Genomic DNA, 21,440 nt, shown 5'->3' on the forward strand with positions numbered 1-21,440 from the left:
GCCGGCGATGTCGTCGGTGGCTTTTACCTAATTATGCATATAAAAAAAAAAAAATAGCTTTTACGGGTGTGAGTGCAGGTGTGCATGTGAGGATGCCTGCATGAAAACGTTGAAGCATCGAAGGAAGTGGATTTGTCTGACAAGCATCAACCACCACTGAAATAGAAGAATCTTATACTCATTGGGAAAGCTCATTATTGGGATTCTCTATTCTTTTCTTCACACAGAGCCAGTAGTCAGAATAATCTGAAAACTCCTTTTGCAGCAATTGCTTTAAGAACTGTCTATCTTCTTGCTAGATAGAAAACAACAGAGGAATATATACACTAGTCACAAAGACACTCTCATCAAAGGATAAGAAAGAACACAAACCAATACAAACAGAGACCCCAGCAATTTTGGTGTCCGGATTGCTAATAATTTGGACAACAGGACAAAAAATTGTTGAAAATCTGAATCCAACCGAAGAAGATCAAACCCAGCCCTGTTTGTAGCGGCGAAAGAGGTCCTCTGTTTGTGCATTCTTGAAGGCACTGCAGGCAATGAGGTAGACCCATATCAGCACAACCACAGCAACAATGAGAATCACATTGATTTTTCTCCATTCTTTTCTCAGGTTCCCCAATAGACCAGCCTTGCAAGAGTTGCAATTGTAGCACAGTAGGGTCTGGTCATTGTTCCACAAGAGGCAGTCCGGGTCAGCCACCGGGTTCGCCGGGTTTACCCACAATGTTGGGTTCACATAACCGTACCCACAAGCTGTTGGAGGTTTACAGCATCCTGACTGTAACACAGCAGAACCAAAACTTCAGTTCAAGAAGAATATACTTTACGATAGTGATAACATTAAATAAACAACAAAAGGGCATAAAACGACACCCCACCAAACTATGTCACTTTATAATCAAGCGAAAGCTGGCAACCATAACAACTCTACTTTTTTATCTTCTGGAACAAGGACAAAATCTTGGCCTCAATTATTCTAGGTTGATTATTACTTTAATCTTGTCTATATTCCATGATTTTTCAGGATTATTATCATCTTTCTATTGGCACAAACTCTAATGGCTTCCATTACAGTGCAGGGAAAACCCCACACAGCACGAGATGTACCTAATTTCTTCTACTGCATTATAAAGCATGCAGATTTAAGCTATGAAAATTAAAAACTAATCTAGCTCTGTGGACAGCGTTGATCCCTTAGCAGATTAGTGGGTCCTATCGTACTCCCCTTGAACTTTTATAGGGTTAGGCATAGGAATAGTAATTTTTAACATTGCATGTGAACCCGATATAAATTCAACACGAAATTGGTGAATTAAGGTTAAAAAATCTGACTAATTTAATTAAATAAGTTAAATTATAATTTTATATACATGCCTTGACACAATTCAAAATGGACACATAACATTTAGAGCTATCAATTTTTGACAAACTACAAATCTTACATGAACCCAACACAACGCACGACAAGTTGACACAAACACCAAGACATGAACACCTATTGTACTCCCTTTGAACTTTTATGGTGTCAAGCATAAGACTAGCAATTTTTAACACAACATCTCAACCTGACACAAATCTAAACCCAACACAAAACTGGCAAATTAAGATTAAGAGATTTGACCTATTTAATTAAGCGAGTCGGGTTATAATTGGCCTGTAACCTTATATGTATGCCTTCATACGACTCAAAACCAAGATAACATGTATCAATTTTTTACAGGATCTTGAAAATTTAACATCAACCCAACACAACACACGACAACTTGACCGAACATTAATTGTCGCCCGTAGTTAGGCAGGCCAGAAGTGAAGGTACGATCGACCTGCTGAGAGACTGTCATATGGAACAGACACGACTGTCATGGGACTGAAAAGTCGTTGCGGCAGTCAACGACAACGCGCCACAACGCGGCATTTTTAGTAAAGTGAAAAACTAAGACCCAGTTTGGAGGAACGCCAAAATTCTACTTCTTCGAGATTCTTTGATAGATTTTCTTTAAAATTCTCGGCGTAGAAACAAAATTAAAGAGAAAGGGTATCTTTCTTTCTTTGTAAAATCGAGAATTAAATGAAAGCACCCAAACAGGTAGAGTAGAATTGAAAGAAAGAGAAACAGAAAAGGAGAACAGAACTTGCCTGAAGAGGAGAGATATGAGCGGCGAAGAACTGATCGGCGGAGATGTAATTCTGGGTAAGCTTAGCGCAAACGTCAGACTCAGCTAAACAGGTCCTAATCTTGTCCCAATTGGCGGAGTTGGTGATGTGGTCTCTGAGCCACTCTGAAAAGCCGTCGAGGCGGTACTCTTTGTAGGCTCGGCCGGGGACGGAGTAGGCGCCGTTGGGGCGCGTGACGATGAAGGCGAAGACGAGGAGGATGAGGAGGAGGCCGATTAGGATGGCCATGCAACAGAGGTAGAACGCCAGAAGGCCCTGGCGGTTCCAGTAGGCGCCGACGAAGCCGGCGAGGGCAACGAGGAGGATGAGCACACCGAGGATGACGACGGGCCACCGGAAGTAGTGGGTGCACTCGTTGTCGGCCTTGTTGGCTAGCCATATGCCGGAGGCGATGATTGGGATAGCGGCCAGGATGGCCACGAAGTTGAGGATTGCTGTCAATTTGTTGCTCACTCCCATGGCTCACACTGAGAATTGGAGAGTGTGAGAGATGAGGATCTGGTGGGTTGGAGTATTCAAGGGAAAGTGGTTGGAAGGTAAACGATACAGCCGAAAAAGTTATCTTTTTTGACTTTTCAGCATCCAAAAATGCTTGGGAACTTTTTTTTTCTTACAAAAAGTAATTAAGTTTGCGCAAGCATCCGTTGCGAACAGTCGAACTCATGTCCAAATATTACTGTTATTAACCGTTATTGTAAATTTTGATATATATATATATATATGTGTGTGTGTGTTTGTATGTACATGATAATAATAATATATTTATAAATATACTATAAAACATACGTATAAACATGAAATTAGATTATTTTAAAAAATTTAAGTTAATTTGTTAATTAACTCAAATGATAAAGTTTTAGCAATAATTAATTAATTAATAATTAATATAGATTTACAAAGAAAAAAAATCATGATATTTATTTTATATAAAAATTGAATAAGTTAACTGGGAAGCTATGAACAAAGTTTGAGTTCCGTCAAAAAATAAATAAGTTATACTTGAATAAATTATCTACTTCAATGATAAGGTCGAGCTCAATTTAAATTCAAAATAAAATAAACCAAAACAAAACTTGAACATTTAATAAGAGTACAACCCTAATTTTTTTTTTTTGTAAGAGCTAAAATATAGGTTAAAGGCGTGTATACTTTGGAGTAATAATTTACACAATGTTGGCGTGCATGAATAGTTTATGCATGCCCAATATTTTTTATTTTTTTAATATTTTAAAGTATACGGATAATGATAAACACAACGTTTATAATTATTATTTTTTAATATTTTATTAAAATATTAAAAAAAATTAAAATTGCTGAACATGCATAAACCAGCGTTAGTGTTTATCTTTACCTTTATACTTTGCCCAGATTTTGCTTGCAAACTGAAAACGCATTCCTTTTTACCAAAACGGAGCGACTTATCAGACATCCACGTGACAAGGCGATAAGTCACCACGTGGTCCACGTTCCCTGAATTTCATTGGTGCTTGGAACTATCAAATCCCAAGTCCCAATGTGAGGCGTCAAAATAGTTATCACCACCATGTTTTGTTTTATTTTATTTCCCCACTAATCAAGATTATGACTTTTTAATTTTTTTTTTTTTTTTATGGTTGATTATAATTTAGTGGTAATTATGACCGATAATTTTATTATCTTAATTGTTAGTAATTCGAATAACAAATATAAACACTTATGTTTGAGTAGGTATCGAACATTTCACTCACTTTGATATAAAGACTCAAATTTTTTATCTGAATTACTATCTAAGAAAAAAAAAAAAACTATTGGATGACTATAAATCAGTGTAATGGTGTTGGACAGTCGGACAAAGTTGGTAAGTAGGGGTTGAAAGAGTTCGGCTTGTAAAGAAAAGATGTCCAAAAATCTATATACATTATATTTTAAGTCAAGTAAGACACTTTGAATCGTAATATATCATCACGCTTAGACGTCTACAACAATTCATTGTATCTTATAAGTCGTTCTTTCCATGAGTCCGAACCCATGACAAATTGTTACGCTTTAATATCAAGTGGTACAAGATATAAATGATTGAAATTGCGAGCCCAATTACATTAACGTCATTTTCTTGACCCAAAATGCAATCTTGGACGTAAGCCCAATCCTTTTTATCTGAAGTCTGAACAGTTCCTTTTAGTTAAAACTTCCCCGCGTTTTCTCTTCCCTAAGGCCCAGCTTCTTCAGCCTCACGCCAGAGAGGAAGAGAGAGCGAAAATGGAGTCATGGGTGGCACTCCTCGAGATCTTCCTGAAGTCCCCGGCACCTGAGACCGAAGCATCTCAATGGTTACACCAAGCGTTCAATGCCTCATCGTCTACAGCCCCAATTACCACCAGCGCTTTCCTCTCGATACTCACAAAACCCTCTGACGCCGTTGTCATCGAGTGCTCGTCATCTTCTACTCCTTCCTCGACTCCTAGCACAAAGCGGTAGAAAATATCAACACAACCCGATTACCCTCTATCTTCGTTTTGATTGATTTTTTTTTTTTTTTTTGGGTGTATTTTTTGGTTTATTTTACTTGTTACGAATTTTGATCAACAGGGTCATGTTTATAGAGACTTTACCGAGTACAATTCAGGCTCGGGTTCTCTCTTTTCTGGCTTATGAGCGCCAGAGGTTTTGCGCGCGGGACTTGTCGAGGCTGGCTCGGAATGTTTTGAGTGGGAATCAGGGGCTTGATTTTTGGGTCAAGAGAGCCGCTTGCAATCTGCTCGATGCATTGTCTGAGTCGAATTACGAATGGATTTCTTGCTTGGGTTTGGATTCTGGGGAAGAGGGCGTGGATGAAGAGTTTGAATCAGTACCGGGTTGGCTTAAGGAGGCTGCGGGTGCCAATGATATTCTTTTCCCTTGGCTTCCTATTTCGCCTGATGAATTGGATTCAACAACATTTCTTGGTAATGATGGTGATAGTGTAGATTTCCCCAAGCAAGACGGACAGATTGGAGGAGAAGAGTTGAGTGAGGTTGCGGAGGAAATGGAGATCGATCAGCCGTCAAATGTTCCTCTTGAACCTGAAGTTCAGGAAAAGATTACTTGTTTGAAAGCTAGGATTATGACTTTTGAATCTTCTTCAAAAGCGGTGGATTTAGCTACTGAAATTCGCCAACTTTGCTTGGACAAGGGCAGAGATTCTTTTGTGGTCTTGGGTCTCATAGAACCTTGGCTGGCGGATGATGAGACTGCTTCAGTTTTAATTTCGCATCTTGCGAATGGAAGCGAAGAAGAGCTTAGTTGGCCGAGCCAGGTTCTATGCTCAGTCATCCTTCCCAAGTTGTTGTTCCTCGAAAAACCAGCTTCTCGTGTGCTTGTGGCTGCAATAACAGAGTATTGCAAGCTTCATCAGAAAGCAGCCGTGTATGCACTCTTGTTTCCATTGATTTTCTGGAGAGAAGGCATCAACAACCCCATCTGTGATGTGATCACGAGGATCATTAGGGAATGTTTGCACCCAGCTCATGTTTCCGCTTTTTGCCAAAAGCTATTATGTGGAGAAAAAGATGAAAGGAGGATTATCTGTCTTCCCTGCCATCAACATTTGCTATCTAATGAGTTTGTGTGGACAGAATCATTGTTTAACCTGTTCCAAATCATCTTGAATCATAATGTTCATTTAACTCAAGATTCCATTGATCAAATTGTTTACCAGGGTCAGCAATTGGCTGTAAATTTTTCCAAATCTTTAAAATTTGGGAACTTTTTGTTGTGTTTTGTCACCAAATGTTCTCCATTGTTGAAGCCTCATAAGCTTTTATTGATTGAAGCTGTTGAGAAAACCAGTACTCTTGTTACCAAATCTATATTATCTAAATTGGCTAACTTGTAGCTATTCTATGAAAATCTCTGAATTCTTGTTTGTTGCTGTGAGCTTCAGTCATTCTCTAACTCTGTAAAAACTGATTACTTATTATTACTGTTATATAGAAAACTGCATACTTATTAGATCTTTCTTCAAAACTTTTTATCTATTTTTATTTAATTGAATTATCCAGGACCATTTGTGGGCCTCTGCTTCAGTCATCCATTGGTTTCATTGTTTGAGGATGGAACTTTCCATTAGGAGGGTTAAAAAGCTGCTCTACCAGGGCAACATTAATGGTTTGTTGATATTCAAAATTAACAAGGAAAGAAATGGGGTGGATTAAAGGGAGAAAAGCATCATATCTTCCCTCTATTGATAATTGAAAAACATAACATTTGCGATAGCTGGACTAAAAACAAAACATGAAGAAAACATAACAATAACAGAAACTGACAGAGGCTCATGATTGAGTGATGCGTGTATATTCTAGGCTTTGACACCATGGTGACCATTACCCATGTTCTTCATAGACTCCATTCTGGGACCCTTGTCTGTAAACTTTGTGGTGGCATAAAGATTCAGGTAATCTTGAAAACGGAAGTGATTGGGATATAAGAGTTTTGAAGCTGGAGAGATAATGGCATCACCAGCAGGATTGTAGAAGGTAGCAATAGAGAGCCTGCTCCCACTCTTGTCAGCCATGACTCGGTGCAAGGTACTTCTATACCTCCCATTACTCAATACTTCCACTTGGTCTCCTGTGTTCACAAAGATGGTATTATTCTTGGATGGTGGAATCTCTACCCATTCTCCATCTTTGAAGAATTCAAGACCTGGAACTAGGTCATCTTGGAGTAAGAGTATAATTCCACCAGCGTCAGTGTGCTCTCGAAGTCCTCTAACAAGTCCTGGATCAGGACATTGAGGGTACTTCGCCACTTTTGTCCCCACAGAAGGACCTTTGCTCCCCGAGAATGCTTCCATTATGTAACCCTTCTCCAAACCAAGATTCTCACACATGAGCTCAGAAAGCTTCTCTGCCATCTTAATCAGCTGAGCTATGTATTCATCCATTGTTTTGCTGAATTATGCGTAATATTAGTTAGTATACATATATATACATGCATGTAATTAAAAATGCTACATTGTTCAAGTCATATTATAACTTTGACAGCCTATTGACTCACCAGAGATCCTCCGAGAGGTTTCCAATTTTGTTGATGTTAGATGTTGGGTGATGCCAAATGAAGAAGCTGCTTTCCCAGTCTATATCAGAGGTATTTCCTTTTTCTAAGCTTTTGGCTATCTCAGAGTCATAGAAGCTTTCCTTCAAGTTTTCCTCATAGTGTGTGTTTATTAAGTGCTTCACTTTCTCCATCAACTTTTTGTCAATTCCATGGTTCTCAATCTGCAGAAGAGATGTTTTTCATTAGTATGAATAGTAAATGAGATATTCAATTTAAGCTATACAAATATATAAAATAAGATATCCTGTTTACTTGAAAGAAGCCCCATTTTTCACAGGCTTGATGAAGAAGCGCCATTGTTTTGCTCCTCTTCTCACCATTCAGCTCATTAAAATCTATCACAGGGATCTCCATGTCTTTCTATCTATTTCTGATGTTCTGATTGCAAAACACCATTCAAGGTAGGGTATATATAGGGTCGGACAGGAAGTATTTACCAATATTGTAATTGGAAGTTAGTTAGATTTGAAGATATGGTAGTTACAGATTAACCATTTCCTTATTAAAAGTTTAAACAATTTGGGGGATAGAAATGTCCAACAATTTTATTGTCTGGATTGCTAACAATTCAAGCAGCAAATGTGAAAAAGCTCATCTGAGCCCACCTGCCTCAACAAGTTTCGGGCAGCGAACCCACTTGTTAAAACATATGAACCTTATCATATGAGCTTTCTCATATTTTTGATTCAGATTGTTAGCAATTTAGACAATAAAATTACTGGAGATCCGGATCCTTGTTTGGGTGTTTTGAAAATAGCTAGGTTATTAAACAAGTCAAAGTTCGAGTCCCTAGTAGCTAGTACCATGTGATTCTGTGTGCTTTATTATACTTTTATATTGCTTTGGTCAATCAAGTTTTCACTTGTAAACTAAGTTTTGTTTCTTTCATTTTTCTAAGAAACACTTTCCGTGATTGGATGATTCTATTTCTCCTCTTGTAATTCTCGTCACGTGTTGGCCTCTCTTTCTCTCCAACCCCCCACCCCTTCTTTTACTGTGTATAGGGCAATGACAACTTGCCTTTACTTTATCATTTTAAGTATTATTTTTTGGGAAACATTATAGTCATCAGAATATGCAAAACTAGGGGCAGTTTGACACTGAATATGTTGATTTTCAACAGACAAAGTAAAACAGGGTACGAAAATCTTAGCCGGTGGGCGATTTTGGCTGGAAGTTGTTGTGAAAACATCATGCATTTGCTGGTTTTTATCATTCATCTCAATGGGTCTCAATCCTATGAGTCTAAGGTTTCACTTTTCAGCCCCTGGCCAAACTTTAATTGAACAAACTCTATGTTGGTTTGAAGGAATGCAAAACTAAATTTTAGATCTGACTGACATTAAAGTGAAAGCAGTTTTGAGCGTTTTGTATTTTGAGTTATTTGTTAAAGATTTTGTTTTGAAAACACAAAATAAAAGAAAAAAGACAAACAAAACATAAGAGATGTTTGGAAGAACAAGATAAGATTATAAGTTTAAAGAGATAGATCTGCCATCTTCTTTTTAAGCTTCTAAATTGTCTCTTAAAAAAATGTTTGAAATCATTCTCAATAATGCATCCAGGGAACCTTACTGGAAGATCTAAGACTAGCATCAATGAGAGAGGGCACAATGGGGGCCACCTTTTCCCATGAAAATTTTATAAAGAGAAATGATATAGTACAATAAAAATACTATTTTTTGCCCATAAAAGTCTTAGGTGGCAAGAGGTCATAGGCTCTATCCATAGTTGTTGTGGCCCCACCCATTAATGGACCTATGGCTTCTTGAGTCAAATGGACCCATCAGCTCTTGAGTCACTCGAACGAGATATATGTAGTATTTACTATTTAGCATTATTCTACCAATAAATAGAAAACAAAAGGGGTAACTTCACTGAAAACCCCTAAACTTCCACATGATTTGACAAAGCCCCTCAAACTTCAAAATATCTGAATTTAGTCATCTGAACTTTCAATTGCTCTCAATTTAAACCCTTCTATCAAATTTATAGTTTGGAAATACCAAAATATCTCTGATTTTTTTTTTTTTTTTTAAAATAAAGAAACATTTTGAAATTAAGGGTAAAGTTGGAATTTTAAAAAAAAATCAAGGGTATAAACATCATGTGACGTTTAAAATCTAACGGAGGGGTCTAAATTGATTGCAATTGAAAGTTCAAGGAACAAAATTGAGAGATTTTGAAGTTTGAGGGAATTTGTCAAATCGGGTGAAAATTCAGGGATCTTCAGTGAAGTTACCCAAAACAAAAACAAGATAGCGGCCCATCAGATGTGGCGGCCCAACAGCATGAAGAAGGTCCAAAGCCCCATTTTGAGTCAATGGCCCCACAAGTTGGGCTTAAATCGGCCATGATTTGTTTTGGGCTAGGCTTTGAATCTATTCTTGTAAATAAGTAATTCAAAAGCATTAATATCATTTTATTCTTTTAAAAATCCTAATCCTCCAACATTCTATTCTTGAAATTTTTAATTTTTATAAAAACCCATTTTCATTTTTCAATGTTTAATTTTTGGGAAGAATGGAGAGAATGAAAATAGTAATAATATTCAATTACGAGTAATGTTATAAACTTTCCAGAATCTTTAATGAACAAATATTTTTAATTATAGATTTCTTTAATATTAGATGTATCTCTTATTTAATGCTATCAATTTTTTATTTTATTTTTAAGAATGGAATGTTGGAGAATTAAGATTTTAGAAGAATCAAATGATATTAATGCATTTTGAATTACTTATTTATCATAATTAGGGGCTTTAATTAAAAAATGTTAACTTATAATTAAGCCTTTAAATATTTGTTATAAAAAAAATAAAAAAAATCTTTGTTAATAGTCATTAATTGAAGGCTTTAGGTGATGCCTAATCTACCTAATGCTAATAGAGGAGTTGGCCGTTGCGCACTTGCACCAAACACCCAAAATTACAAAATTAAATTATATATATATATATATATTTTACATTTTTAACATATTTTTAGCATATAAATTTTTTAAAATTGTACCTATTATTTTAAACTAAATAATTAAGTTATTATTGTATTTATTATTCTTAAAATTAATAAAAAATAATATTTGAAAAATCAAAATAATAAACAAGTTTAAAATTGTAATTAAAGGATTCTAAGCCCAAACATTCAATGTATCGGTTCACACGCGCAGATACATCGCGTGTGGGATCAGCAAAATGCTCATCACTCTCAGCAACCTTCGTCCCGAACGCGAACTACAAAAACTTTCCCTCTCGTTTTCTCTGCAAACAATCACAGTGTGTGTGCGTGAGAGAGAGGGAGAGAGAGAGGGCGCATTATAAGACGCCGGTGCGCTAACCTACGCACTCGCGGCTCGATTGGTCGCTCCGAGCCTCGGCAATGCGGGTGCGATCCTCTGCGATTCTCGCGCTGTTCTTGCTCTGTCATCTTCGTCTCTGCTTCGGTTCTGGGCCTGCTCGCTCTCTGGTGGATGAGTTCTCCCAGCCGGACTCGGTGTTGGAGGGGAGCAATGCCACCGGCGCCGAGTCGAACGCGTCGCGCAGATCCAACGAGGACAGCTTCGCGGACATAATCGATCGGGCTTTGGAGAGGGAGTTCCCAGAGAACGAGCAAAACGAAGGTCCATTCTAGATCTAAGCTCTTCCAATCTGTGTTCTAATGGCTATGCATTTTGCTTCTTCGGGTACTTCTTGTGGTGGTTGGACTAGGGCTTTTGGATTTTTGAAACCGGCGTTGAATTTTTTTAGTAGCTAATTTTCTTGATTAGAATGCATGAGTATTAATGGTTAATCTTAGCATTATTTTCATTTTCTTGTTGTCCTTGCAGTAGTTTCAGAAAAAAAAAAATTCTTGCAATTTTCTTTTAATTTATACTATTTGTTTTTGGTTCTTTTGGTCTGTTTAATTTTTCAATTTTGTTTTATATCTTAGTGTGTGTATTTTCGTTTTTTCCCTTTTCCTCTGAGAGCTGTTCATTGTTTTTTTTCCCCTTCCAATTAGGAAATTTGATTAACTTAATTTTGCGTATACGTGGGGTCTGTTTAGTCGCCGGAAAATGAGGGAAAAGAGAAAGAGAAAGAAGTGGAGACTACTAGTTAATTTAGTTAGGGCGCATCAGTTATGTTATTTTTCAGTTTCCTTGTCCTTTGCACCAATGAAACAAGGCAATTTGGATGATTTGAAGTAAGAATAGAATTCAAAATCACTTACCTTAGTGTTTCATTTGCAGCCACGGATGCTGGTGGCTTCAACAACAGTGTTACTGAGCAGCAGGTTGGTAGACACATTCTTTAGAATTGCTATAAACTTTAGGGTGACTTCTTAAGGCCATGGAAGGTGTTTTTGAGTAACTAATGCTAGTGTAATAAAGTGAAACTGAGCAATTTAGCAAATGCTTGGTCGATATGTTACCTAAACTTTAGTATGTTTGGTTTATCAGGCTGTTTTGGAAACTGTTGCTAGAATGAAGACCAAGAAAAATGATACAAAGGAGGAGAAGTATGTTTTCTACCTTGTTATTTAAAGATTGTTGATTTCTCTTGATTACAAGTGGTTGTTATAAACAAGTGTGAGTGCAGCCCGGATATTTCATATTGCTGAAATCTTTCTGACTTGTACAGTAGGTCGTTCCATATTCATGATGTTTTTAATTTGGATAGTGAGAATCGAGCAGAAGATATGCCAACTTTAATCGATCGAAAGGTATATCTTGTATTTGTCATTTGAAATTTTTATTTCAATCAAGACACATTTCTGGCGTGAGGCTATAGATGATATGACATAATTATGTTGCTGCTTTTATATGACTAGGACAATGTCTTTATTATATCCAATCGAAAGTCTAAGTATCCTGTGCTACAAGTGGACTTGAGGTTAGCTTACATTCTGTCTTCCTTTTTGCTTTTCCTTGTTTTGAACCCCATTACATATACGATGGCAGCAACTTGCTGGCTGATCCTTCCAACTCAAATTGATGTGCTTGCAGATTGATTTCAGATCTGGTAGTCGTAATTGTCTCTGCAACTTGTGGTGGCATTGCCTTTGCTTGTGCTGGACAGCCGGTATGACCTTTATCACTACTTGAGTCTTTGATTTATTTTTATAGTTACCATATTGCCTCTGAAGAGGGTTTCCTCCTTTTGAATTTTTGCAGGTTTTTACTGGATATCTGCTAGCAGGATCTGTAATTGGACCTGGGGGCTTGAGCTTTGTTAGTGAAATGGTGCAAGTATGTTGCCTTCGTATCTATAAACAGTTATTGTTATTTTGTCCCCCTGATGATTTTTTATTTACTTGTTTGTTACTGAAATAGAAATCATGAATTTAGAAATGACTATAATATAATTATCTTTCAACATTATTGTCTCCAAACATTCTGAGTTCTTACATTATTAATATCTGAAAATTGGAGAAACAGATATTGATGCATGCATAAGATTTGTAACCATCATCTCTGAATTTGGACTGTCTTTAGCCTGTGACATCACAAATTACCTGTATAAGCGTACCATAGCTGTTTGTCTTTTTCCTTTCATATCATTTGTTTATATTGTGAAAGAAAATGTGGTCATGATACAGATGGAGATTGAAGCCTGTTGATCTGTCATGTGATCTGTTTACATGTTACTTTAGTATTTTGAGATATTCATGCATCATGTTCATTTAGTGCAGGTTGAAACAGTTGCTCAATTTGGTGTGATCTTTCTTCTTTTTGCATTGGGCCTGGAGTTTTCCGCAGCAAAGGTTGGCTTGTATTTTTCCTCCTGCAGTCTTCCTTCTAATGTATTTGTTTTATCTATGATTCAGACCCTGCTATAGCCTCTTCTTACCATGTTTGTAGCTTCGTGTTGTTCGAGCTGTGGCAGTTCTAGGAGGTCTACTCCAGATTTTCCTATTTATGTGCTTGTGTGGAATAACAGCCTCGGTATGTATAGGCATTATACTAGATCTTTTTGGGCATATCTGATAAAGACCCCACTGCATGACCCCCAAGAATCAACCTTCATCTATTGTTGTCCACTTGAATTCTCCAATCATATAAATTTTATTGTGCATTTTATGATATTTAGAAGACTGTTGTGCTTCTATGAGGCTTCACAAGTAAATTTTTTGCCGAAAAGGATGAATTAAAAGGTTTTTTAAATTTGATTTGAATTTTCTTGTACTCTAACTAGTTAATAACACTGTGATTGGACACCGTTTAGCATGAAGTGAGCATTTTTTATTGATATTATACATGCTACTCTTTAATGTGAATAAACTTCCATCAATGAATTTCTGATGTATGCAGCTACATGCTTTCTGCAGTTATGTGGTGGCAAGCCTTCTGAGGGGGTATTTGTTGGTGTATTGCTGTCTATGTCTTCGACAGCAGTGGTAACCCTCTTTCTATAGATTTATATTTGATGCCCAATATGCTGACTTTGTCTTTGATTGGTGGAATTATACTCATTACTCTCAGTATATGTTGCTTATGCCAATGAGTTTGACCGGGTGGAAGAGTTTTGTGTATAATCTGGGTGAACATAAACCTTATCTATCATATGATTCATATGGTAATGAATCTTTAGAGAAAAAAAGAATGTTTTTGAAAAAAATCTAGGGAAATCAGGTCAGAACCCTTCTGTGCTTTTGACCATTTTGGATTTTAAAACCGTAGTTTTCAATTTGATAGATTTGAGACTTGAGTTTGGACCCATTCAAAATTTGTTAGCATTCCCGTCAAAATTGATAACAAAAATGGTTGTGACAAGACGATTATACCCCATACCCAAATATTTAAAAAGAATAGAAATGCCAAAAACCCAAAAAAGTGGCCTTTTTTTATAAAAAAATAAAAAATAAAACTTAAGGGTAGAATTGTCTTTTGGCAATTATTTTGGTTATCAATTTGATGGGAATGCTGGCAGAAGTCTTGAATTTAGAATGAGCCGAAACGCAGATTTCCAATCTATTGAATTGAAAACTGGTGTCTCAAAATCAAAACGGCCTACAGCACAGGGTCCTGACCTGATTTTCCTAACATCTAATAGATGCTTCGTGCTGAACTCAAAACAGTTCTATACAAAAATGAGTTGAAAAACCTTAGAATACTCTTCCTTTACCTTCCAAAATTTTCTTGTAGTTAAATAGGTTTATTTTGCTAATAAGATATTTGTTCACGTGCTTACAAATCAATGGAATGTTTTCTTCTTCTTTTATTTTGTTTTTAATTTTTTTTTTCCATTTGGTGTTTTCGTCTTTTCTTGAGGTCTCTGCAACTACGTGTGAGAATTTAGAAAGCTCCATTAACTATGGTATTGTTAGCGGGCCTTCTCAGAGAAGGAAGGGCAAGACCATTGTGTTGTAGCGCCCTGTGTGGGTTTTATGGGCTGGTGGGTGATTCAGTGGGGCTTTTTGTGGGTTAGCTTGGCTTCTCTGGATGTTTGTTTTTTAGGGTTTTTGGGGTTTCTTGTGTTGGATTTTGGGTGTGGGTCTTTTTTCTTTTTCTAGTTAGGTGTTTTCGCTTGTATACTTCCGGTGTACGTATGGGCGCCTTACGCTTTTAATAAAACTTGTTTATTACTTATCAAAAAAAATAAGTGTGAGAATTTCTGTTCCTATTCCAACTAACCTTTCCATTTTGCAATAATTTTGAATGTGTTATGGGTATCTTATCTCATTATGTATCTGCCATTAGTGTTGCTTCGAAATTATGTACTTCCTTGCATGCATGAATGAACCAAAATTTTATATGCTCATTATTCTGTTTGTTTCTCCAGTTTATCTTGTTTGCCTTTATTAATATCAATATCGAAGATCTCTTTTTGAATTATAGTTGTGCTTGGATCATCTCGGTTGTGCTGCAGGTCTTGAAATTTTTGATGGAAAAAAATAGTGTTAGTGCTCTTCATGGTCAGGTCATAATCGGCACCCTTATCCTGCAGGTATGTGACTGGTACCTGTTTGAACGGTTGTGAAAATTTAAAAGTTTTATTTAGCTTATAAGATTTATTTTATGTTCAAAAGTTTCTATAACATACAAGTTCTGCAGTAAAGTTTTAAGCAATTTGGCCTACCAGGATTGTGCTGTAGGTTTGCTGTTTGCGTTGCTTCCAGTTCTTGGTGGTACTTCCGGTGTTCTTCAAGGAGTAATATCCATGACTAAATCGTAAGCAATGAAAAGAATGGATCACACCTCTTTTATATAGTGTATACAAATTTGTAGAAGATGGCTTACTTTTTGTGTCACACCACCAGCAAATATGTTGTGTGCAATTATATATTTTCTGTCTGTCCTTTGCTTTCATTTGTCACTTTGAAACTGATATCATTAGATGTACTTTCAAGGTTATGTTTATATAAGAACTCGATAATTTGATTGATATGTAATCTGCAGGTTTCTGCCCCACTAGGGACAGTCGTCTGGTTGAGCAGTGATCAGCCAGGCCGTGCCCTGATATGCCATCACATTGTACATAGCTTGGCTCTGCTAGCTTGTTTGAACTCTTTGGAAAGAGATCTGGATCTGCCTTGGTTGGGCCATCTTAAAATGCATGGTCTCTTATACTTAGGAAGGAAATTTTGGTTGCCTTGGATTTAGGAGGGTGTGGGATTGATTATTTATGCTTGATGTAGGCTAGTCTAGGGTGCGGGTATCAATGCGATTTAGGAAAGGATCAGTTATCTGTAATAGATTCACTGGAGTGAGCGAGAACCTGGTTATTTATATTTAAGTGATCATCATATAAGTGGAAGTATGGACTTTAGAAGCATTTGGATTTTCCTGAACATGCTGTAAAGAACTTTTGCTTAAATTTTTTTTAGACATCTATCAACACTAGATGTTAATCTTATACTCTACATAACCTACTTCTTATGTGGGTGGAAAAGGAGTCTAGCTTCAGAGAATTATAATTATGAAACTTTTGAATCCATTCTACTTTGGCTTCTATGAACCACTGCTATTTTTGTGTATTGCACGATTATGTTAGTTAAAAAAATTATGCTTCTCCCTCCTTGAAGAATAGCAGCTTACAAGTATAGGCCTTGGAATCTTTGTCAATGGATATTGGAAATCTTGACTCTATGGTGTTCTGGCACCATGTTTGGGATTTTTGCTGCACAGTAATGAAATAGTTGCATTCTTTTAAGGTTTGCTTAATGACCTAGCAAGAAGAAAGAAAAATGGAAAAGATGCTCTTAAGCAAAGGCCCATAGAAAATAGCATAGTTGATGTCTGTGGCACATCAAGGCAAGATTTAGTTGCCCAGTTTCTATAGTGATTGCATAAGTATTGCAAGTTAATGGCTCTTGCCTATTTTCAATGTTTATTACAATCATTCCTCGGTTTTCACATACTTATTTAATAATTGCAGGTTGGTGGTTTTAATCACATTTTTGGCCATTTTGTCAATATTATCTCGAAAATGTGTACCATGGTTCCTAAAGCTCATGATAAGCCTTTCATCTCAGGTGCTGATACATCTTTTACTTTGATGTACATTTTATGGATATACATTCTTTTGACTGAACTTTTTGTTTGCAGACTAATGAACTCTATCAATTGGCATCGGTGGCATTCTGCTTACTTGTTGCTTGGGTTTGTCTATTTCCCAAGTCTTACTTCTTGCATTATATATTGGCATAGCATATTATTCATATCGTTGTTTACACAACTCGAGCATGTGAAACAGACAAGTTTATATACTGTGTCCTGTTGTAGTTGAATGATGCTACCTAAATCCTCCCCACCGGAAAAGTCTTGACGAACAAGCATGTGCAACCGCCACCCCCTCCCCCCCTCTCATAGTTGCCCCTATTGCTTGCTTGTTTGCAAGTACGTATGTAACTTGGATTTTTTTTGGGCGTCGTTTCAGTGTAGTGATAAGCTGGGTTTAAGCCTTGAACTTGGTTCCTTTGCCGCTGGAGTGATGATATCAACAACTGATCTTGCTCAACATACACTTGAACAAGTATTATACTCTTTTGCTTATGGTTTCAGAAGTTGCACAATGCTTGATGATCTTTGTTTTATAAACTCTCATATGGAGTTAATTGTCTTTTAGGTTGAGCCCATTCGGAATTTTTTTGCTGCTCTCTTTCTCGCCAGCATTGGGATGTTAATACACGTTCATTTCCTTTGGAATCATGTTGATATTTTGCTAGCAGCTGTTATGTTGGTGATCATTATAAAAACTATTGTGGTTGCCATTGTTGTCAAGGGATTTAGATACAACAACAAGACTTCGCTTCTTGTAAGATTCACCGAACTGTTAGTACAGTTATATCCGCGTTTTGTCTATGTCATACATTTCATTGACAGAGGGGCCTTAGGTTATTTCACATGTGTAGGTTGGAATGTCGCTTGCGCAAATTGGGGAATTTGCTTTTGTTCTTCTAAGCCGTGCTTCAAATCTTCATCTAGTTGAGGTGAGTGGTTAAATTTTTTGCAAAATATTAGCTCAGTTGCATAATTTTTTTGTTTTTTTGTAGAAAAAAAAAAAACCCTTGAAAAGAGCAATAGTATGACCAAAAAGAAGAAAAAAAAAAAAAAAGGAAAAAAGAGAGAGATTGCCTCGCTTTTATTCATAACACTAGGTGTAAACTTTCCTTTTTCAGCATTATGTCTTGATCCTGCAACTGAAGGGTTTATTTCAATTGCAGGGCAAATTGTATCTACTGCTGCTTGGCACAACAGCTCTCAGTCTGGTATGTGATCCATTTTATTACATGTTGCAAGTGATAGAGTATGAATGCAGGGTTCCTGAGAATTCTTTCTACTGTCTATTTTATTGTGATCAACAATTACTGATTGAAGAGAACTATTAATCCATTGCATCACAAATTATTTATACCATATCACTCTTAACATTGAACTAAGAACATGTTTGAGATTGTGTTTGAGAAATAGAACTTTTAAGTTAAAAAGTGTTTTTTTTTGGCTATTTTTTGGCTTTTTGGACCCTTAAAAGCACTTTTAATGTTTTTTATCAAATGGAATTTTTTTTTTTTCAAACTGATTTTTTTGAGTATTAAATACACTTTTAGGCTCCTTAAACGCACACCTAAATAGTAAGAGCTTGTTTGGGATTGCGTTTGAGAAATAGAGCTTTTAAGTCAAAAAGAGCTTTTGGGCAAAAGCTTTATTTTTAAGCTTTTGCTAAGAGTGTTTTTGGCCATTTTTAGGTTTTTTGGACCATTAAAAACGTTTTTAATTCTCTTACCAAACGAGTACTTTTTTCTTCAAACGGACTTTTTAAGTGTTAAAAGCACTTTTAGACCCCTCAAATACAATCCTAAACAGGCCCTAAGTCTGTTGAGCATTGGAGACATAAATGTCAACCATTTTAATTTGTCCAGGCAATTTAACTAAAGACATTCTTTTGCATGCCAAAAAATTCTGGGAACAACTTAATACCCTATGGGAGAATGAGGTGGTTATATCCCATTGCTTTTGATGCTTGGTGTTTGCGGACAAAATATAACAAACTACAGTGCAAACTATATGTAGCTTCCATGAAGCTGCTTTTTTTTTTTTAAGTGTGGTGTTAGTGAATATACTACCAGAGGATCAATCACTGGTTTACTACCAATCAGGCTGTCAGATGATTTACTTGTACAATGTTTGTCGATTTGTAGGGTTATCTCAACAATTTGTTCAATCTTCTTTTTGCTTGATATCTAATAAGCAGGATGCTGTGGGTGAAATTAGAATATTTTGATTGAATAGAATTAGCAGTATTTGACGGCTTTGTTAATACTTGAGTTATTGTTATCATTTTTGGAATCAACCAAATATTGTGATTTCAATGACACGATAATGCAGGTGACCACACCATTGCTTTTCAAGCTGATTCCTGCTGTAGTACATATTGGGGTATTGTTGCGGTGGTTCTCTCCAGATAGTTCAATTGAGGTAATCGTCTACCCTAGAAGAAATTCATTCTTGCAGTCACTAATTATTCACCATGTACAAGGTGCAAAATTGTTTTTGAGGTATCTTGAATATCATTTCTCCTCCCAGATTGGATTTAAAGGAGATAGCCTTCGTGCAGAGAGTGCTAAGCGTATTGCTCTGATGGTCCAAGGGTCTCATGTTTCATGATGTTAAATATAGCATGAAAACCAGAAAAAAATTGCAATTTTCAGAGCTTACCTGATGGGCTTCTTATACTCTGGAGAACAGGTGCTCAAGAGTCCAAAGGAGGTTGACTAAGTGAACAGGTGCTCATCACGTGCTGCCTGCTTTCAATACTTATATCTGACCAGGCTAGATTGATTGAAAAATGCCAACTGAGACAAAAGAAACAGGCAGTGCAGTAAATATGCAATCCATATGCTGACATATTCTAATTTTGATTCGGGCCACCATGTTACTCTGCTGGATGGATGGCCTTTTTAATTTTATTTTTTTTGGGTGTAAAGTAGTGTTCTTTTTTTGTAATTTAATTCATTTCAACCTGTTATTTTAGTTGATAGTTGTTTGTTGTTTTGTTTATTTTATTAATTGTTTGTAAGTCAGAAATCCACGCCATTATAAACCCACAAATTTACCAATGCAATTTTGTTCATGTAATGAGGCCACTGTAATCAGGATGTTCTTTTTTTCATTGCTTAAACTTTTGAGAAGATGAGTTTTAGGCATGCTACACCTTTTTATTTAAAGTTCATTATAAATTGATGTAGTAGTTCATGCAGCTTTTGCCATGTTTACAAATTGATGTGGCATTTATTGCGTTAACTTTTAAAATGTGAATTGTCACGTGAATTATCATGTGACCCGCATTTTTGTAAAATGTGGACTGACATGTTTGTAAGAGTAGAATGAGCTGTAGTATATTGAGCATTTTCTTTTGACCGGATGTAGGTCTCATTTGGTTTGTGGAATGGGTATTCCATTAAGAAATAGAATAGTTATTATTAGGAATAGAAGATAGTGGAATGTCATAGTTATTCTTATTCCTTGGTTTAGTAACAACACACATGCTTTTAAGTGGAATTGAATCAAAATTACTAAAAATTCTCCTCACTATTTTTTTTTTCAACTTAATTAAAAACAAAAAATATAAAAAATTTAATGGGTGGCCGCCGGCTGGGGTGGCCACTACTACCCTTGAAGTTGTCTAGGGTGGTCCCCGGTAAGCATCGAGGGTGGCTAAGGTCACGGGGGTGGTCACACCACCCCAGCCTCTTTTGTTTTTGTGGGATGGGTGACCAGCCACTCATTTTATTTTCCAGTTTTTTTTTTTTTTTTTGTAAGTTTGAAATAAAAAGAAAAAATAGGGGTTTCTTTTTTGGAAAGTGTCGCCTATTTCTCTAATTTTTTAGATGAATAACTATTCATTTATTTAAGAGATTGGTTATTCTCAAGGGAATAACTATTCCTAAGAATAGATTCCTACCAAATAAAAGAATAACTATTTCTTCCTTTCTATCTATTTTGTAAACTAAACGGGCCATAGAGTCATATAATGTGGTTCTTTGCTAAAGTTCCTAATCACTCATTCATTCCAAGAGGCAATAGCAGGCTTTCCAGGAATTTTGTCAAGGCTCAAGTACTAATAGAATATAAGCAGAAGTGCCTTACAAACAATTATATAGGAAGAATTCGATAGATGACGATGTCTCTTAAGTACTAAAAGAATATAACTTAAGCTCTTTGATTAAACGGGTCAAATTTTTTCGATTATAACATACTAATTTTTTGTTCATTCGTGTTAAAATTGATAGACTTAAAAGTTAAGTTTGGGTGGTGTTAAGGTATGGGTAAATTATATAGGTCAATTCTAATCAGATTCATTTAACTAAATGAATCAAACCACTCAATCATAACCCTCTAATTTTGTGTTGAGTTCGTATTAAGTTTTTGGGTTACGTAAAAATTGCCAACCCTTGATTCAAAATAAACAAGAACGATACGTTGATGAACTTATAGGTCCTTAGCCTATACCAATTCGACTTTAGATGGATGGAAAATGAGGGCCTCAAAGGAGAGTACTACCTGCCTAAACAATTAGTTTGGTAGACTTTCTTTTTCTTTTCTTTTATTTCCTTTTTATTTAATTTGAAGCACATATTAGGAACGACTAATCACCTATTGCAAGTAGCTTTTTGTAAAATTTGATGAATTTTTTTGAAAAAACTATGCAACTCTCAAAGTAAGCCTCTAGGAGGATATGGAATTTATAATAGAGGCCACATAACATT

At 36.2% G+C, this 21,440-nt stretch overlaps 4 protein-coding genes across 9 annotated transcripts; 2 read left to right on the forward strand and 2 right to left on the reverse strand.

Moving 5' to 3' along the window:
* Nucleotides 1-157: 157 nt before the first annotated feature.
* On the reverse strand, nucleotides 158-2,774 carry TET2 (tetraspanin2). 2 transcript variants are annotated; one of them, XM_059576159.2, is made up of 2 exons: nucleotides 2,139-2,774; nucleotides 158-780 (listed from the first exon to the last, which is right to left on the reverse strand). In XM_059576159.2, exons 1-2 carry the CDS (start codon nucleotides 2,638-2,640, stop codon nucleotides 473-475), a joined length of 810 nt encoding a protein of 269 aa, XP_059432142.1. In that variant the 5' UTR covers nucleotides 2,641-2,774; the 3' UTR covers nucleotides 158-472. The 2 variants fall into 2 exon arrangements, with proteins under 2 accessions (XP_059432142.1, XP_088367917.1); XM_088511791.1 differs by having other exon boundaries at nucleotides 158-784; nucleotides 2,143-2,770.
* A 1,578-nt stretch (nucleotides 2,775-4,352) lies between these two features.
* On the forward strand, nucleotides 4,353-6,048 carry LOC132165541 (fanconi anemia group E protein FANCE protein). The gene is made up of 2 exons (XM_059576157.2): nucleotides 4,353-4,634; nucleotides 4,750-6,048. The coding sequence occupies exons 1-2, from the start codon at nucleotides 4,420-4,422 to the stop codon at nucleotides 6,032-6,034; spliced, it is 1,500 nt and encodes a 499-aa protein (XP_059432140.2). The 5' UTR covers nucleotides 4,353-4,419; the 3' UTR covers nucleotides 6,035-6,048.
* A 243-nt stretch (nucleotides 6,049-6,291) lies between these two features.
* On the reverse strand, nucleotides 6,292-7,649 carry LOC132165542 (ACC oxidase 1). Its single transcript, XM_059576158.2, has 3 exons — nucleotides 7,510-7,649; nucleotides 7,198-7,418; nucleotides 6,292-7,091 (listed from the first exon to the last, which is right to left on the reverse strand). The coding sequence occupies exons 1-3, from the start codon at nucleotides 7,609-7,611 to the stop codon at nucleotides 6,497-6,499; spliced, it is 918 nt and encodes a 305-aa protein (XP_059432141.1). The 5' UTR covers nucleotides 7,612-7,649; the 3' UTR covers nucleotides 6,292-6,496.
* Nucleotides 7,650-10,421: 2,772 nt separating this feature from the next.
* Nucleotides 10,422-19,804, forward strand: KEA4 (K+ efflux antiporter 4). 5 transcript variants are annotated; one of them, XM_059576152.2, is made up of 20 exons: nucleotides 10,422-10,872; nucleotides 11,482-11,525; nucleotides 11,692-11,750; nucleotides 11,873-11,954; nucleotides 12,063-12,124; nucleotides 12,238-12,313; nucleotides 12,406-12,480; nucleotides 12,924-12,995; nucleotides 13,093-13,176; nucleotides 13,560-13,628; nucleotides 15,101-15,178; nucleotides 15,314-15,402; nucleotides 16,610-16,706; nucleotides 16,780-16,833; nucleotides 17,111-17,206; nucleotides 17,300-17,488; nucleotides 17,586-17,663; nucleotides 17,898-17,942; nucleotides 19,060-19,149; nucleotides 19,258-19,804. In XM_059576152.2, exons 1-20 carry the CDS (start codon nucleotides 10,632-10,634, stop codon nucleotides 19,336-19,338), a joined length of 1,761 nt encoding a protein of 586 aa, XP_059432135.2. In that variant the 5' UTR covers nucleotides 10,422-10,631; the 3' UTR covers nucleotides 19,339-19,804. The 5 variants fall into 5 exon arrangements, with proteins under 5 accessions (XP_059432135.2, XP_059432138.2, XP_059432137.2 ...); XM_059576155.2 differs by having other exon boundaries at nucleotides 19,420-19,804; XM_059576154.2 differs by having other exon boundaries at nucleotides 11,876-11,954.
* Nucleotides 19,805-21,440: the final 1,636 nt, after the last annotated feature.

Source organism: Corylus avellana, chromosome 11 (assembly GCF_965113065.1).
Source record: "Corylus avellana chromosome 11, dhCorAvel1.hap1.2, whole genome shotgun sequence".
Classification (NCBI taxonomy): Eukaryota; Viridiplantae; Streptophyta; class Magnoliopsida; order Fagales; family Betulaceae; genus Corylus; species Corylus avellana.

Bases quoted from the DNA above. Each gene is read 5' to 3' on its own strand.
- LOC132165542 (XM_059576158.2), bottom strand. From the start codon at position 7,611: ATGGAGATCCCTGTGATAGATTTTAATGAGCTGAATGGTGAGAAGAGG. The intron at 7,419-7,509 runs GTAAACAGGATA...TCTCTTCTGCAG, and splicing joins AAAAATGGGGCTTCTTTCAA to ATTGAGAACCATGGAATTGA. The intron at 7,092-7,197 runs GTGAGTCAATAG...CGCATAATTCAG, and splicing joins AACCTCTCGGAGGATCTCTG to CAAAACAATGGATGAATACA.
- TET2 (XM_059576159.2), bottom strand. From the start codon at position 2,640: ATGGGAGTGAGCAACAAATTGACAGCAATCCTCAACTTCGTGGCCATC. The intron at 781-2,138 runs GTTCTGTTCTCC...TGTTACAGTCAG, and splicing joins TATCTCTCCTCTTCAGGCAA to GATGCTGTAAACCTCCAACA.
- KEA4 (XM_059576152.2), top strand. From the start codon at position 10,632: ATGCGGGTGCGATCCTCTGCGATTCTCGCGCTGTTCTTGCTCTGTCAT. The intron at 12,125-12,237 runs GTTAGCTTACAT...ATGTGCTTGCAG, and splicing joins GTGCTACAAGTGGACTTGAG to ATTGATTTCAGATCTGGTAG. The intron at 12,314-12,405 runs GTATGACCTTTA...GAATTTTTGCAG, and splicing joins TTGCTTGTGCTGGACAGCCG to GTTTTTACTGGATATCTGCT.
- LOC132165541 (XM_059576157.2), top strand. From the start codon at position 4,420: ATGGAGTCATGGGTGGCACTCCTCGAGATCTTCCTGAAGTCCCCGGCA. The intron at 4,635-4,749 runs GTAGAAAATATC...TTTGATCAACAG, and splicing joins TCGACTCCTAGCACAAAGCG to GGTCATGTTTATAGAGACTT.